Source organism: Helicoverpa armigera, chromosome 23, assembly GCF_030705265.1.
Source record: "Helicoverpa armigera isolate CAAS_96S chromosome 23, ASM3070526v1, whole genome shotgun sequence".
In the NCBI taxonomy this organism is placed as follows: domain Eukaryota; kingdom Metazoa; phylum Arthropoda; class Insecta; order Lepidoptera; family Noctuidae; genus Helicoverpa; species Helicoverpa armigera.
In genome coordinates this window covers 1264074-1281962 of record NC_087142.1, presented here as the reverse complement: position 1 = coordinate 1281962, position 17889 = coordinate 1264074, and the positions used below count along the sequence as shown (strand labels likewise).

At 35.2% G+C, this 17889-nt stretch overlaps 2 protein-coding genes across 2 annotated transcripts; both read left to right on the top strand.

Moving 5' to 3' along the window:
• The first annotated feature begins 3954 nt into the window (after positions 1-3954).
• On the top strand, positions 3955-8097 carry LOC110376773 (Bardet-Biedl syndrome 5 protein homolog). The gene is made up of 7 exons (XM_064040985.1): positions 3955-4207; positions 4637-4785; positions 5701-5878; positions 6247-6337; positions 6637-6783; positions 7246-7437; positions 7803-8097. The coding sequence occupies exons 1-7, from the start codon at positions 4143-4145 to the stop codon at positions 8019-8021; spliced, it is 1041 nt and encodes a 346-aa protein (XP_063897055.1). The 5' UTR covers positions 3955-4142; the 3' UTR covers positions 8022-8097.
• A 240-nt stretch (positions 8098-8337) lies between these two features.
• LOC110376787 (uncharacterized) lies at positions 8338-17292 on the top strand. Its single transcript, XM_049837454.2, has 10 exons — positions 8338-8648; positions 9303-9479; positions 9817-9988; positions 10539-10708; positions 11108-11243; positions 11730-11861; positions 12295-12473; positions 12906-13068; positions 13392-13594; positions 15993-17292. The coding sequence occupies exons 1-10, from the start codon at positions 8613-8615 to the stop codon at positions 16572-16574; spliced, it is 1950 nt and encodes a 649-aa protein (XP_049693411.2). The 5' UTR covers positions 8338-8612; the 3' UTR covers positions 16575-17292.
• The last annotated feature ends 597 nt before the right edge of the window (positions 17293-17889 follow it).

The following is a 17889-nucleotide window of genomic DNA, read 5'->3' as shown; positions in this document are numbered from 1 at the left end:
ATTACAAACGATTTTGTTGTACAAAAATGTCGGCATGAAAAATATTAATAATTACTGCGAATTGAGGGGAGGGAATGAGACTATTCAATTATTATTGTTATTGTATTTTATGAAGTTAAAGACTTCTTAATTCTTAGTGCAAATAATTGTCTTTTAGTAACATTAGTGTTAGAGATAACTCATCATGTAAGTGTAGATATCTATGAAAGTGGGTGAAGCATATCGGTATGACATACATTCAGAAATCCCATAAAAAAAAATGCTTAACTTTAGCAGCCTTACTATAAAAACTTAAACATCTGTTTAACACTAGCCTTAAAAAATGTGGCTGCAAAACGGACCTTATTTCAACGTCATAATCTGTCATTTTTTAGACAAGTGTTCAACAGATGTTTGCGTTTTTGTAGTAAGCCTGTATATGCTTATCCTAAAATAAGATTTATTATAATCTAAAATGGCAGCTACGTTAAAAAAAACCGTTGCACACAAGTAAAACAGTACAAGGTAGATAGATATGAAAAAGAGAAAATGCCTGCATTTTGAAGTCATTCGCCTGAGATAATCCTGTAAGCGCCTTAACCATCAAAGGAGACCGTCGATTTTTACCTCTTCATACATTTAAGTCCTGGATTTATCGTTTTGTAAAATATTCTAAGTGAGTTATTGAGAGAGATGTATTTTATTTTATTTTATGTGCAGTAAAAAAATATACAGTCTTAGTCTATAAGTATCTGTTCGCGGAAATAAATGTTTTCCTTGTGTATTTGTTTGTGTAGTAATGATGGAACTTTTTCATAAACTTTACTATTTTATAAATGCGAAAGTATGTACATATATACACCTCTGTCTGTCGCGTTTTTACTCCAAAACTACTGAGCCGACCTTAATAAAATTTGGTAGACAGATACTTTCAAGAACATTACCCACTTTTTATCCGGATTCGGAAAATATTTCCTTCGGGATATAGTGCAACCGCGGGAATAGCTAGTCTTTGATGTTTTGAATAGGACAGAAATTAGGAAATTCTTATTTAGGTCATATAATACAACTAATTTGCGCTGACAAAAGATCTGTTAGTTCAATAGACTCTTATTATTTCTTGCATTAGATCGAGGCGTAGGAATTGTATTGTAATAGGAATTGGTACCTAAAAATTTTATTTTCCTACTCATCTGTACTAATTTGTTTATTTGCTCGTTAAGACATAGGTATCGGGAACTACTAGACCGATTTGAAAAAACCTTTCTGTTCGTTAAAGACATTGAAAAAAACGTTAGAGGTTAGAGATTAGAAAGCTATATTTACATAGGTGCGCGGAATAGCTACCTAAAGGACGTGGGTGAACCGCTCGCGGAAGCCAGTTATTTTATAAATACGAAGTAAAATATCATTAAGACCAGCCACAGTGGCAGTCAAAAACGTAATTTTATCAGCCAGCTCCCTCCGAAGGTCATAAAGTAACCTTTATTGCCAACTTTTACAATTTTCAATGTGGAGACCATTTCGTCAGATCCTTTCGGGTCGTGGCGCACAAAAATTTAGGATTCTGAACTTATAACCATTTGTGGCAAAGAGGAAAAGTAGTTATTTGAAGTTTTGTGAAAAAAAATGTTTGGTGTTTTGGTAGGAAAACGTAATAACACAGATTTCTGTTTTACTGATTGTTTGATAATATTATAACAGTGAAAGTTTGTGAGTGTGCGTGTATATGTTAAGAGTCAGTAATTCATTACAAACAACGGAAATTCTCCCTTGGAAACCGACAGCTGTCAACTGGTCAAAACATTCGATACTCCTAACTTAATCTCTGCTTTACACATGCTTTTATAAATTATGAAAACGAAAAATGACTCCTGTGGCCAAACCACTGAATGGATTAGGTTATTTTTTACAATTCGCCATAGTGTATCATAAAGTATATGTGATAGGATTTAATGTGATTAGGTACGACACACCCGATATAACTTTTTCAACAAAAAAAATTAGTAGGCTAGTTTTATCCATGTGTGGGAAGTATACATACATATATCCCTAGGGATGAAGGTGAAATCGCGGGCGGAAACCAGTATTAAATTATATTCTTAGAAAGCAATAATAAAGTAAACAAAAACTTTGGCAAGCGTGTCTATTTACGTTGCTTGATTGATGTTGTATGTTTTACGAGTTTTCAAATCAACGGGAAATTGCAATTTATATTTGAGAGGAAGGAATATATTTTTATTAAGTTTCGTGACTTTTGACCTTTTATATTAGGTCGAGATTTTTGTCGAAGATTAAGCTGAAATAGGTAAGTAACTACTACATAATACATACAACCACATGTATTGTATACATACATCATGAAAAACCATTTTTAACCTCCGACGCAAAAATGATGAGTGTTATAAGTTTGACTACTAAGTATGTGTATCTGTCCGCCAAGATTAAAGTTTCCTTAATCGGTTTAAACTGCAGCGGTACCCCGTAATCCCCATACCCTAAAAGTATAGCATCTCGATTTTTTTTTTGACTTATAACCAACTTGTTTTTTTTTTAAGTCCAAAATAAACACCATTAATTAATTATGCGTGCCCACTAATGCGACAAGAAACGAATAATCCTATAAATTTTGAAAACCTTTTACGTAGATTACCGTCAATTTTACAAAACCCTTAGCACTTAACAGCTTTTAAAGTCAACGACAGTTTTCGAATAACGAACTTAGTCCGCCATCTTGATTAAGGTAGGCTGTCAAAATGGCGCGCTTTTCAGTAATTAGTGGCGACATCTGCCGAATTAGTTTGTAAAGTGTTAAGACGTTTAGTCGTGGTGGCCTAGTGAGTAAAGCAGCAAACTCTCAAGTATGGGGGTTTGTGTTTGATTCCAGATCAGGCAAGTACGTATGCAACTTTTCAAAGTTTGTATGTACTTTCTAAGTAAATCCTAGACACTCCTATCTTTTATACATTTCGAGGAAACCTGGACTATAAATAGGTTCATAAGCGTTTAACTTTAACGTGAATACTCTGAACTTGTTAATGTTTTATTTTAAATACTTCGTTAACACCAATGTCACTTCCTACTCAAAAATAAATCTACAAAAATATTCATCGAACTATAATAACCACTTCCGCTATCCAAAAATTACCTTCAAATCAGATAAAAAACCAACCTCGTTATTTATATTTGGGTTGCATTCTAAAACCATAACACTTAAACTAATTACTATAATAATTATACTCATAAGCATCGAATATTGATTTTATATCACCATTAATCTTGTAATGTCATGCTGTGTATATTTACTTTTATCGAAATTGAGATCATTACTGATATCTATGATTTATATGAAAGGGACAAAATTAGTTATCTTTCTCTCTTTCACGTTAAAAACTCGACAAAAAAAATAAAGTTTGCAAATATGCTCTAATGTAAATATTGTTAACCAAAACATAATTGGTTTAAATGGAAAAAACAAGAAAAAGTTAACGTTTACATACAACTTTTCCGTTTATACCATAAGAAAATTTATAGAACGCAGCTAACTAAATCTCAAAATATCCGTCTTTAAGTAGAACAAACTCAAACCTAAATTCACAATCATTTATTCAAACTCGGCTGCGAAACAGTACTTTTTGAACGTAAAAATTTACAAGAGACAGCCCCCAAAACGCCCGCCCTTCACCACTTCCTATGTGTTTTTACTGGGAAGAAGAAGTGGCGCAACAAACTCCCCAGCAACACATGTCTGTCTGTAGGTTAGAAGAACCCTTCAACAAAGCAACCCTAACATAGTTATCCTATACTTTTCAACCAGTTAAAATATTTCAAGATAACCCAAATTTTTACCGCATCATATAAAACATAAATTAAATAAAACACGTTTCTGTAAAGTTTTATTAAAGTAATAGGCTTATCTTATAACGGGGCACCATAAACCATGCTTGTGCGGTTGCCATGGCAACGGGGAACATAACAAAAACAATTGATGGTCGAAGGTTTTAAGTTTTTTGTTTTTTTATCGTCGTGTCAGCCGAAAGACGTTCCACTGCTGGGCTGCTGCCTCCCCCAAGGTTCGCCAGTTTGCTCGATCTTCAGCAACCCGCATCCACTGCTTCCCGGTGACCTTGGCCAGATCGTCCGTCCATAGTTTTTGGGTCAAAATGTCTAAATCAAAGACTGGAGCCGTTTGGGAAGATAGAGAAGTCTTATTTGATTTGCCTTTTACGTAAGTTTATTTTTGTAACGTTGATAATACGTAGATGTTTTGAAGTTTACCTAATTGTTGCTTTGTAAAGGTTATTTAGACCAAAACGGAAGTCGCGGATATTATTCGCTTTAAAAGACGGAATTTTTTGGTATTGATAAGATTTTTTATGACTTCTATTTAATGTGAAAGAAACTCTGTTTGTCCGACTTTCATGATAAAACTACTGATCGATTTAAATAAATTTTCAAAGCTACACCGATAGTTTTTAGAGCCTAAAAAGGTACACTTCACTTGCTATCCGAATGTGGGAAGTAGTACCGTCGAGATGTGGATGGACTGGGAACACCTCGTTATATCGTAGTTAGGAACAAGTTACAGTTACTTTAAGTAACATATTTTTTACTAAACGACCTTCCGAAATTTTACATGTTTGGATATTATTTTCAGTTACCTAAGACTACGGCCCGGCGAGAAGATATTCGATAGGATCGAACCTATCGAAGATACGAAGGGTAACAGTGGGACTAAGGGTCGGATGGTGGTAACCAACCTGCGGATCATATGGCACTCCATGGCTTCTCCGAGGATTAATTTGTGTGAGATACCTAATACCTACAGTTTTTGTATAGATATTTTTATAGACAGAGGAGAAATGGGAAACGGTGTTAGAATACATACTTAGCTATTATGTTTATAGGCAGAAAAGAAATGAGTACGATTATTTACTGACCCATACCTATTTTAAACTTTGGCAAAAATTATTTGAATTTGATATGAGATTTGAATATTACCTTTTAAGGAATTAATAGTAAACTTTTGCAAAAGTCAAAAATCTCATCATAACCGTAAACTCTCTACAAGATTTGGAAAATATTATATTTCTGCTTGTAAAATATGAGTCGTACCTGTAATGAAATAAAATAAGTTTTTTTTTTCGAAACCTTTTTTACTGGAAATAAGAAAAAATAAATCAAAAACCCAAGTGTTACCAATGCTCCATTTTATGCTTTTTTGCAACAGTTTGAGATTGTAAGGTGCACCTGTGCTTGGAGGTCAATACTCTCATCCCTTATTATTTTATCTGAGTACCCTTTAGGAACGTGAGACTAAAAATTCTGTAGCAAAATCTATACTAATAGATACTACAAAGCTGAAGAGTTCGTTTTTTTGCTTAAACACGCTCATCTCAAAATTAGGTACCGATCCAATTGAAAAAATAATTTGCTATTAATGATAGCCCATTTACCAAAGAAGGTTATAGGCTACTTTTTATCCGGGTACATGAAGCTATTTTCTTGGGACACAGATGAAACCGCCGGCAGAAGTCAATAGAACAACATATAGCATCCAATCTAAAAATTTGCTTGACAAAAGCTATACCTCTAGTGCTCTTTCCATACATCTTGAACGGTGAGAAGTCGCAAATAGTAAACTTTACAATAGGAGTATTAGTACCTATACAGAATTTAACAAGAACTGAACCTCTTTAGTCATTAATTATTTTCTTCCAGCGATCGGTCTAAACTGCATCCTCTCAACGAACACAAAGGTTGTAAACTCTGGTCTTCGTGGCACGACTCAGGCTCTAAACGTGCTGGCTGCTTACAAGTCAAATAAATATGAGTTTATATTCACAAATCTGTCTCCTAACTGTGTGAGGCACTATACTTCTGTTGCTGGGGTGCATAAGTAAGTGAAGTTTTTAGAAACCCAATTAAAATTCTTAAAATATTCGCAACCTGGTATAAATTATTGCAGTGAGCATCAGCCAAAACCTAAATGGTTCATTTGAGGCTATGTTCAGCAGATAGGTAAACAATGTGGGATCTTGTGTGCTGTCCATTGTGTACAATTAAAGACGTATGACGCCATTGACAATGCTGTGTGCGTGGCGAAATACTGGCCATCCTTAAAGTCGTTTGCCATTGACTCGCCTCGAAAAAGAAGATTCTTTCCAATAATTTCCAAAACCAATGATGAAGCCTTATAAGTATAACGTATCTTCAACAGCTATGCTACTAATTAAAATTGATATACTCGTTTTAAATTAATTTCAGGGCATACACAGCTTCTCGTATGTACAGAGACTTAAAACTGAGAGGAGCTATTATACACAACAAACAGTTACGGATGCTGCCACTGGAGAAGGTAAACCATATCAAACTGGACCTAAAAATTGCTATTTCATGTGAACTCACTACAAAAAGTTTGTTAAGTATGAATAGGGATGGATGAAGGAAGAGGCAGGAGTAGAGCAAGGTTAAGATGGCTATATAGTCTAAAATGTAACATAAATAAGTAAGGAGTACAGTAATACAAAGCATAACGAATTTCAGACTAAAATGTGAATAAAACATATTGCACCGAATCCAAGTGAAATTGGAAATTTGTGCCGATAGTATATATATTTTACTTGAAATGTCTAATGAGCTTAGTTCTTTTCCCAGATATGTCTAAACGAGCACAGCATCTGGAACTTATCGAGTGACTCCGGCAACCTGGGCACTCTGGTAGTCACCAACGTCAGGATAGTCTGGGTCGCAGACGTCAATGATGCCTTCAACGTGTCCATGCCGTATATTACTGTTGAAAGCGTAAGTTTAAAGTAAGGAGTAACAAGGATTTGAAATCTAGTTTCAAGGCATGAAAAAATTGTCCTTTTGCCAACTGGTGCTTCATTCCCTTTGAAATGTAACTTAAGAACGCACCTTCCAAATGTAAAATAAAAAAATTATGTTCATGACAATTTGACAATTCGGAGTAGAAAATTACTCATAGAGTGCGCGTCACGACTATTTACTTATTTACCAGAAATTAGGCACTAGCCCTGCATCTCTCCGACTTGAATCGTGGCGAGGACTCTCATGTTCTAACTTGCCTATTTAACATTTGCCTAAGCTCCTCATCATCATCTTTCGAGCCTTTTCCCAACTATGTTGGAGTTGGCTTCCAGTTCCAGTCTAACCGGATGTAGCTGGGTACCAGCGTTTTACAAGGAGCGACTGCCCTATCTGACTCTATTTGCCTAGGCATATGAATGGTTTATTTTATTACAGATAGCCGTCAAAGATTCCAAATTTGGCGAAGCCCTAGTGTTTGTAGTGCGACCACAATCAGGAGGCTATGTGTTAGGATTCAGGGCTGACCCTCGGGAGAGACTGCGACCTTTGGTGACCGAGTTACAGGCGTTGCATCAAGCTTACACTGAGAAACCTATATTTGGAATAGAATTAACTTGGCATAATGAGGTATGGGATTTATAATTTGCTGTAGAGTTGGTCAAAAATTGGTCTTCCAACTTAGGGATGATTTGAGGACCTCATTAAACAATGAAACAACAAGATACCTTAGAGGAATGCTTCTAATAACATCTCCCGAAACTTTTGTTCTAACTGGAGAATCAATATCTTGCCTGACAATTTTTCTTATAAAACGTTCTACCTTCCTTGAACTCTTGATCTTGAACTTGATACTCGTGTTTTACGGATAATAGTGTTAAGTAAGTAATAAAACCAATTAAGTCTACAATAGCCTATGTTCTGCAGGGCGACACTGGTAATTGAGCAACAGTGTCAAGTTTATGTGAAGTAAACTAAATTATACTTTTCCACAGGATACAAAGCCTGATGTCGATGATATAGAAGAACTGGAAGAAATTGGTGAGCCAAGAGGCGAAATGGGGCCAAATTTATACTTAGCCTCGCAAATGGCTCAAAATAAAGGAGATGCAGAAAGCCCACCTGTGTACAGTCCATATTTAGGTCTGGCCATCGAGCCATTGAAAGAAGGATTTACTTTAAAGAGTTTGTTTGAAGTTCAGACCACGTCATAATTTTGGAAATCTGATAATTTTTTGGGTATCAGTCATCAAATGCCCTCGCGTTATAGGCTATTACAAACCATATTCAGAGTGGTACTTAAAATTATCTCACAAGAGCAAGAGCTGTACGCTTTACCATACAAATTAATCAAACAAGAAGCTTATCCCATTACATAAAAATAAATTATTCTTAAAATTATTTATCTTTTATTCCTCTTACCTCTTACAAATCATAAATATTTCTCTCAAAAAACTCTTATCTACAGCAGAAAAAGCACAGCGCCAATCACATGACTTTGACAGTTATTAGGGCTTGACGTTTCGAAATTCGAATTTTGTGTGTTTTGCAAACTTGTTGCAACTTGTTTGACTTGAATTATTTTTGTAATTCGAAAAAGTTCTATTTATTTTTATAGTTAACACGTTTGTGTGTTTTATTTAAGGTTTTATTTATACTGAAACAACAAAACATTAATAATATAACGCTGACAAGAATTGTTTTCTTACAATTCGACATGCCAAATTGTAGTTAACATTGATAGGTAGTTATTTATTTTGAATTTGCATTCTTCGAATAAATTGTGTTCTAATTTATCAATAAAAATGAATAAAGAAAATAGCAGAAGCGCAGCAGGCCTGGTGAGTATTTATTCAAAACTATTTGCAAGGAGTTTTTTTGTAAAGTTTTGCTTTACAATTTAAAAGTAAATTCTGTTGATTGTGATTGAATGTCAATAATTTTGTCAAATCCATATTGGAAATGCGTGGAATATGTTAGGTAACATTACTATTAATAGTAATGTTGCGAGGGTAACTCTGTCTTTCTGTCCTCCTTTTAAAAATACCCCTGAACTGAATTGATTGAAATTGGTACACATCCTGAGGTTGAGGGTCCATATCCTGGTGCGGGAAATATCTCTCTGGGGACGCGGGAGGAACCGCAGGGGACATATTATCTAGTTACAGTTAGCAATGGGTGTCTATAGGACTGGAACTGCTATTTGCTAATTTTTCCTTTCTTAATTATAGAATGGCTAAAAGAAACCATAAAACATTGGGAACCTTTTTGTCTCAGACCAACAATTCATTGAGATCAGTCTATCAGATAAACATGTTATCACTGAATGTCAGTTGGTATTGGTAATGAATTTATAAAGCCTTGTACAGTTTTACTTATAAACACACTAGCATCAACACTTTGTAAGTAAGAAGTTGTAAAAGGCAAATTATTTGATCGCAGCAACATATTTTTTGATAAACTTTATTCAATAACATTTTACTTTCTATTCCCAGCGCCGCTCAGCAATAGCAGAGAGAATCCGCCTGAGAGAAGAATGGTCAGCCTTGAAAGAAGTAGACACTGCAACTACTTCTAATGCTGAGAGGGCTCTGAGGAAGAAACCTGGTAACCCTCGATGTACTCCTGGTACTTCTAGCAAGAAGCAAACAACTAGTAGTAGTCAGAAAAAGGTATGTTAAGTTCTGTTTTCAGAAGACATTATTGATCTCTCTCTCAGAAGAGGTTTCTTGAGGTTTGAGGTTTAGGTTTTAGGAGTTTTCTGTCTATTATTTCTCATTATTATCAGCCTTTTTGTATTTCCACCATTTGCATTGTTTGCAATGTAATCTGTCCTAATATATAAAGAGGAAAGATCTAACAGTTGAAGAATTATTCAAATTATTCAAAACTTACATTCTAGGCATTGAACAAGAGCTACGTTTTACTGTTGTACATAAATACCAGGAAAGAAAAACAACTTTATCACTCCAAAAACCTTTAATCAGACCAAACTTCTCCAAATTCCAGGAGCCAACAAAACCAATGCTAGGTTCAAACAACGCTCTCCGAGGAGTCGTGGCTATGGTAGATGTAGGCGCGGAGAGCAAGGCTTTGCCCCTGCGCTGTGCACTGGCAGCTCTGGGCGCCACCGTGCTGAGCGACTGGAGCCCACTGGTCACACATCTTGTGTGGACTGATAGTAAGTCTATGTATAAGGTCCATCATCATCTCCCAAGCCTTTTCACAACTATGTTGGGGTTGGGGGGTCAGCTTCCGGTCTTACTGGATGCAACTGAGTACCAGTGCTTTACAGGGAACGACGCTAGAAGTTGGTCGTTATTATGTGTGGTTTATGGCTAAATAATGAAAAAGCAAGGTTAAACTACACTACACATGATTTATTTTATGGATGTGGGTACCCACCCATGCAAATGCATGAAAATTATCTTTGTATATGTAAGGTCAGGAGCACTTAGTGACCTTAAAGACAATGTGCATGTAGAATTACATAATCAATTTACAGTAGGAATGTCTGTGTTACATACATGTGAATTATTCAATTGGAATAGTTTACATGTAAAAGGTTGACAGACAGAACCACTTTAGCATTCAATATTTGTCATATATGTTTGATAAGCAATCCACATAAGCTATGGCATTTAAAATCTCCTAAGAACACAAATGGTTCTGAAACCACTTCCTACATAACCTTATATCAAATAAATACATAATATAAATATCATTTCCAGGTGGTTGTAGAGCAACTCGAGCTAAAGCCCGTGCTCTGGCCTGCAAGCTAGTGTCCCCACTGTGGGTGGAGGCCTGTGCAGCCTCTAACAAGAAGCTCAGTGAGAGAACCTTCCCGGCTGCCTCCAGGCAATCTGATCTGCCTTCACCGAGGACTTTGAGACAGTTGCTGGTAAGTGGAGAAATATACTAATGCTTGAATTCACCGACAATATAACCATTACTTTTCTTAAAAGAACTGTTTAACTATGAACTTTAACGCTGAGTTTTCAAAGTAAACAGTTATTTTTTAAGAAAAAATTGTATCTTTCGGTTCTAGTAAACTACCAACTCATCATTATTTCCTGTCTTACAAAATAAACACTTAAAATTAAATTATATGTACTTTTGCAAGTGTAGTTTACATTTCAAATAGTTTTTAAACAAGAAGCGGCTGTTTAAAGCCGATAATTGAAAAGCAATATTCTATTGATCTAGAAGTAACCATTTAAGTATCAATCTACCCCCCAAAAAGCCAAATTATTCACCTAATTAATCTTGCAAAAAATAACCTCCTCCGTACAATTTACAGAAACGAGCAGAAATGGAAAACGTACCACTAGTAGACCTACTATCCGACAAGGAAGATGACAAAGACAGGCCCAAACTGAGGATATCTTCCGACACCAGCACTGATAAGACCACTGATACTTCCGGAGACACTGTTGGTAAGGAATTGCTTATTTGTTTAGCCTTTTCCCAACTATGTTGAAGTTGTCTTCCAGTGTAAATGGATGCAGCTGAGTACCAGTGTTTTACAAGGAGCAACTACCTATCTGATCTCCTCAACCCATTTACCCTCGGCTTAACAAGCCGATATGATAACGATTGCCATAGAAATGACAGTCAAAACCCACCAATATTTCGGGCTTTTAGAAATTCCTTATGTATGAAATACAAAACCGTCACTCGTCCAAGAAGTGACCGCTCCAAGTCTTGCTGAACTGCTTGCTGATTTTAAGGCTTGATTTTCCAAATCTAAACATAAAAAGAATATATAATATAGGCAGGATGTAGAAATCTGCAGTTAGACGGATGGTCAACCATCGATTGGACGACTGCTCCTACCATTGCTTAATCTTACTATTGACTCTTGCAGCTTAGATTTTCAACTCTTATTAATGGTTATTTAAACATATTATTACCTCTTTCAGAGCTAGAATCTCGTGTGAACACAGCGCCCCGACGTCCGCTAGAGGAGCCGTCAGTGCGCGAGCCGCCCAAGTCCAGACGCAAACTGTTCACGCATAAAGAGGCTGAGGATTTGACTACTGATGATGAATCTGGTAAATACTGTTTTATATCAGTACTATTTCCATTTTAGTAGGCAATCTTGATTGGTCTTTTTTCGCAAATACACATTAAACAAATAAAATACTGTCGAAAATAATATTACAACTATTTAAGATTTATTTTATTTGCTGCATTTACATTGATTTTTCACCGCATTTCAAACCTGAAATTTAAATAAAAAGTTAAATCAAGATTGTTTTAAATTATTCTTCAGTTGAGTGCCTACTCAATCAGAGTATTGGTCTAACAGTTAAATGCACTAACGGCTGTATAATGAAACGCCAATAAATTTTTAAAAACTCCTCGAGCATCACTTTATCTTTTTGTCACACTTAAAATTTCTGCAACAAAAATACTTTTAACTAGAACTTAAAGTTAAGTAACGTTTGAGTATTTCGATTATAACCTGACTTATTTAATTTTCAGATAAAGAAACAACAACTAAAAACAAACTTCACCAAAGCAAACTAACACAGCGCGAGAAAAGGGACCTAGCCCGCGCTGAGCGCATGGCCAAGAAGCTGCTCGCCTCCTGCCATCCACAGCGGAACAACAATAATAATGTACACATACACGCTACACAGGAACATTTGAAGCCTAAAATTGTGAGTATGGTTTAAATATGATTATATTATAATACCTTTTTGAGATTCTGTATCCAAAGGGTAAATAAGATCCTATTAGTAAGACTTTGCTGTCAAACTGTCACTAAGCTGTTATCAGAATTTTTCAAATCCTTTCAGTAATTTACAAACAAACAGATAAATGTTTCCTGTTCTGTATCTATTACTAATGTTATAAAGATGACTACTGAACTACTCCGAAACTACTGATTCAATATAAAAAAAATCTTTCTTTGTGTAAAGCTAAAGTATCCCCGAGTCCCGAATAACATAAACTATATTTTGTCCAGGTTTGGGAAGAAGTTCTGCCTAGACGCAAGTTAACCGCGGAAAATAATTAGTATAGAAAAATAGTTATTATTACAGCTACTTTTAGAAACCAGTTATCTACTTTACTTTTAACATTCATTTCAGGTGCTAACCGGCATGACCCGTCCCGAACGTCAGGCTATAACAAAGTGTATACAACAACTGGGCGGCGTCATACAGAAGAGCGTGAACAAACGTACGACGCACGTGTTACTGGGCTCCTGTACCAACGTTACCGCCTGTACTAACCATGCTTCTAATGTTACTGGTACTTGTATGACTTATAAACTAAGTTACCCAATTATATTTTTTCTGGGCTCCCAGACTCGTGAACTTAAAATTGCTATTTAACCCATAAATAAATAACGGATTCTATGAAGTACCAAAATGCCAAAACATGCACTAACAAGTGGCAAAATATGCACAATATAGTATATGCTGTCAAAATACCTACTATTTCACTGTTAAATAGACCATTTATCGAAGAAGGCGTTATCCGTATGCGCAAAGTAATTCTCCGCGGGACACTGGTGAAATAAATCAAATTTATTTTTTTCCATATAATACAGTTTATAATAATATTATCTCCAGGTATAACATCCCACTGCGACCTAAGCAAGTCAACATGTTGGACCGACGCCACCGACAAGCGAGCTCGAACATGCAACGCCCTGCTCGGCGCAGCTCGGGGCTGCAGAGTGTTGCACGCGAGGTGGGCGGTGCGGGCTGCCGGGGAGGGGAGGTGGCTGCATCATGTCGGCTTTGAGGTACAGCATCTGAGGAAGATCTGTCAGGTTTGTACTTATTTATATCATCTGTCTAGCCCTTTTTGGATAATGTAGGGGGGTCGGGTTATATTCTATCTGCAGTTTAGTGTCAGTGTTTTACATGGAGCAACTGTCTATGTAACCTACTCGACCCAATCATGATTTTATTTAGGTGCGTTATAAAAGTTAATTTGAATTTAAGAAAATGCTGAAAAGTAGTATTTATTTCCACAACCAGATTCCACCCGCGATTTCATCCCAGGAACTACTTACTGCACATGAATAAAATGTAGCATACATATATATTCTGTTATAGCTACATTTCTTTCAAGTTTCATCTAAATCCTAAAACCTTTACCTAAAAGAGGAACAAACATCCATATACATGTATAATCTTTTGCCTTTTTGTATTAGTATATAGGATTAAAATAACTTCCTAACACAATTATACAACAAAAAACTCATTTTTACACGCTTTTTATTAGTTTCACTTGTATGTTTGTAACCGACTTCTTTGGGCGCGATTTTGACCCACTTTAAACGGCCAGATTTCGTTCAAACTTTGTAGATTTATTGAGAACCGATGACAATACACTAATTTGATAAAATTATTCAATTTTTAACCGACTTTCCAAAAAGGAGGAGGTTACACATACACATCGATTACTCCGAGGTTTATAGACCGATTTACGTGATTCTTTTTTTGTTCGACTCGGAATAGCTGCCAGTTGGTCCCTTAGTCATCAGGTCAGGATCTGATGATGGAAACCCTGAGAAATCGAGGGCAACCTTCAAAAGTTGTAGGCATACATAGAGTAAAAACTTGACACTCAGGTGTACGCCTAAAAGCACTATTCAACTGTGAAAATTTGGAGCTGACCTGATGATCCAGAGAGGGTCGAGGGAACTCGACAACTGAATATGTAAACTACCTCGTGTTTGAGCTTAAATTATTTATATTGACAAGACCTTTGCAACAGTGAAGGTTTGGAGCTGACCTGATGATGGAGACCAGAGAAAGTCGAGGGAACTCGACAGCTGAATATGTAAACTACCTCGTGTTTGGGCTTAAATTATTCGTATTGACAAGACCTATGCAACAGTGAAGGTTTGGAGCTGACCTGATGATGGAGACCAGAGAAAGTCGAGGGAACTCGACAGCTGAATATGTAAACTACCTCGTGTTTGGGTTTAAATTATTCGTATTGACAAGACCTATGCAACAGTGAAGGTTGGGAGCTGACCTGATGATGGAGACCAGAGAAAGTCGAGGGAACTCGACAACTGAATATGTAAAATACCTCGTTTGGACTTATATTCTTTGTATTGATGAGAACTTCCCACTTGTATGGATAGTGACAACTATTCGTATGACTGAAAAGCTTTAAATAAATAACCTTTTTACAAAAAAATTAAACCGACTTCCCAAAACACTAAAAAGCAAAAAAAAAATTAATTTTAGGTGCATCGGCCTAGAAGTCGGTGGCAAAATTAACTTAGTAACATCCATTAGACCCCGACTTCTAGGCTTTTCAATTTGCAAAATATGATTTTTGTTAATTTCATCTATAGGCGATAAGGTAAGAAAATTAATTAAAATCTAGAATTTTTCTCTACAGTCGATAAGGCAGGACTCGATGTTCATTTTTATTTCCAATAATTATCTTTAGCCGTTTTCTCTAATATTGACAAATTTTTGTATACCTACTAAAGAGAATTTTAATTCTACAAAACAAAATAATAGTTTTAAAACAAACTAAAAAGTAGAAAATAAATAATAGTTTAAAACACGCTTTTTATAGAAAAACGAACTAAAAAATAGAAAATAAATTTTAATGAATTTAAATGTATAAATTATGTTATGTTATAAATTAGATTAGCATTATAGGACATACTTTTGTTATTATTGTTTTATTTTATTGTATTGTTATATTCTATTTCATTTTAAATTTATTTTGTGTAAATATCTTGTGTTTTGTTGTTTGTTTTTTATTTTATTTTTGTAAGTAGTTAGTATTTTAAATAAGTGCCTCCCTAACGCATTGGATGTACCTGTCTGTAATGTTAGTGGTAAGGTTGAGAAATAAATAAATTAAGAAAACAGTGTTAAAAATTTCAATGAATATAAATTAATAATAGTGTGAATACAAAAAAAAATATTTAAAAAAAGCGTGGGGTGCTTTTTAAGATATTATCGAAATGAAAATCACTGTACTCATATCTGTCAATAAAATATTTATAACTATTGACACCATGCACCCCACGCTTTTTTTTAATATATTTTTTTTGTCACACTATTATTAATTTATATTCATTAAAATTTTTAACACTGTTTTCTTAATTTAAATTCATTAAAATTTATTTTCTATTTTTTAGTTCGTTTTTCTATAAAAAGCGTGTTTTTTAGTTTTTTTTTTAATTACAGAAAGCCCGCGTCGAACGCAACGCCCTCGGCCGACAACGTTCAGAATACGCGTACGATATCTTCAACGGAATGCGAGTACATTTGAAACCAAACGCCGACCAAAAGGACGCCGCTATGCAACTACTAACATTATGTGGCGCTTCTGTCAATACTATAGGACCAAATAACACACAAAACATTGGTCCTAACATACGAACACAAATTGGTCCTAACACCCAAACAAAAATTGGTCCTGATTTCCGAACACAAGTTGGTCCTAACATCCGAACACAAATTGGTCCTAAAATCAGAACACAAGTTGGTCCTAACATTCAAACACAGGTTGGTCCTAACATCCGAACACAAATTGGTCCTAACATCAGAACACAAGTTGGTCCTAACATTCAAACACAGGTTGGTCCTAACATCCGAACACAAATTGGTCCTAATGATAATAGTCTATATGATGTGGTAGTGGGTTCGGGTTTGGGTGAAGTAAATTCTAAGTGGGTTTTTGATAGCGTGGCTGCGGGTAGAATGAGGACTACTAGAAGATATGTTAATTTGAATAGTTTTGTTGGTGATAATGATGATGATAGGTGATAGGATGTTGTATTGTGATGAAAAGGCTTTTCGATTTGTTAGTACTATCAACCTATGGCATGTATGACCCACTCGAAAATTGTTAAGACAATAAAGGCTTCTTTCTCCTTGTTGTATTTGGTTGTCTTTTCGGACATTTTCAGAAAGTGGGTAATGTACATAGGTTTATGTCCATTTAAGTAAGCTAAAGCTAAACATTCTTGTAGGATTTTTTACACAGTTACATATTAAATACACAACTGTTTGAAATAATGATTCAATTGATGAAGAAATTGTTGTATTTACATTGATTTTTAGTTCTTAATTCGAGTGTGATTTTAAGATTGGTTATTTTAAGTGCCTACTAAAATGGAGTTACTGAGCGCAACGATCAAAATTTATCTTTAAAACACTATTTATTTATGTATCATTGATATTATAAACTACTGAACCAGTATTAATAAGGTTCTAGTTATACAAGCAACTGCTACTGGTAGCCTTTATATGACGTTGGATAAGTACAATCCAAAACTTCTCTATTTACTTTTTGTAAACTGATGCATCTATTTATTTATTTATTATGTAGATTAAAATGAGAAAATTGAATCTCACAGGATACCCATTTATTTATTTGTGTAAAAAGTAAGCATTCATGTATTGAAGAGAACTGAAAATATTTATTAATTTTTTTTTTCTGTTTACACGTTTTTTTTAGAAATAAATCATGTTTCCTACATTATACGCTAATTTTATTGATTGACACTTTATTATCATATAAAGTACTTTCAGATCTCACCAAATAACTCTGCCTTTCTGAAGTTTACTACGGATGACTGGGCAACTGTCAAAATTGTACAAGCACAACTGTCTGAGGCATGAAATGGCTAACTTCAGAGGAGCAAACGATATGGTAAGTAACCTACAGTTTGCGCCACGTAACATTGCAATTCTGAAGTTAACAGTGTAACGCATTTGTTATCATCATATTTTTTACTATTGTGAAGGCAATAGTAGCCAACTTCAGAAAAGCAAAGCTTTACGGATGAATGCCTAACGAGTCAAATTACTAACTTCAGAACTGCTAAGTTACGTGGTGCTACTTATATAGACATCCATATATACCAACCACCAATCTTAATCGCAGTCGGAAAACCGTATTTTTTGTTACATATAATAAACTAGCTATTTCCCGCGGTTGCTTCCGCGTCCCTGGGGAATGTCTATAGTCCTAGGTATGCTATATTTTGTCTGGGTATCCCGTACCCAGACAAAATATAGCATACCTATGTTACTCGGGGATAGCTTACCAACAGTTAAATTTTTTTCAAATCTTTTC

Bases quoted from the DNA above. Each gene is read 5' to 3' on its own strand.
- LOC110376773 (XM_064040985.1), top strand. From the start codon at position 4,143: ATGTCTAAATCAAAGACTGGAGCCGTTTGGGAAGATAGAGAAGTCTTA. The intron at 5,879-6,246 runs GTAAGTGAAGTT...AATTAATTTCAG, and splicing joins TCTGTTGCTGGGGTGCATAA to GGCATACACAGCTTCTCGTA. The intron at 6,784-7,245 runs GTAAGTTTAAAG...ATTTTATTACAG, and splicing joins CGTATATTACTGTTGAAAGC to ATAGCCGTCAAAGATTCCAA.
- LOC110376787 (XM_049837454.2), top strand. From the start codon at position 8,613: ATGAATAAAGAAAATAGCAGAAGCGCAGCAGGCCTG. The intron at 8,649-9,302 runs GTGAGTATTTAT...TTCTATTCCCAG, and splicing joins GCAGAAGCGCAGCAGGCCTG to CGCCGCTCAGCAATAGCAGA. The intron at 13,595-15,992 runs GTTTGTACTTAT...TTTTAATTACAG, and splicing joins ATCTGAGGAAGATCTGTCAG to AAAGCCCGCGTCGAACGCAA.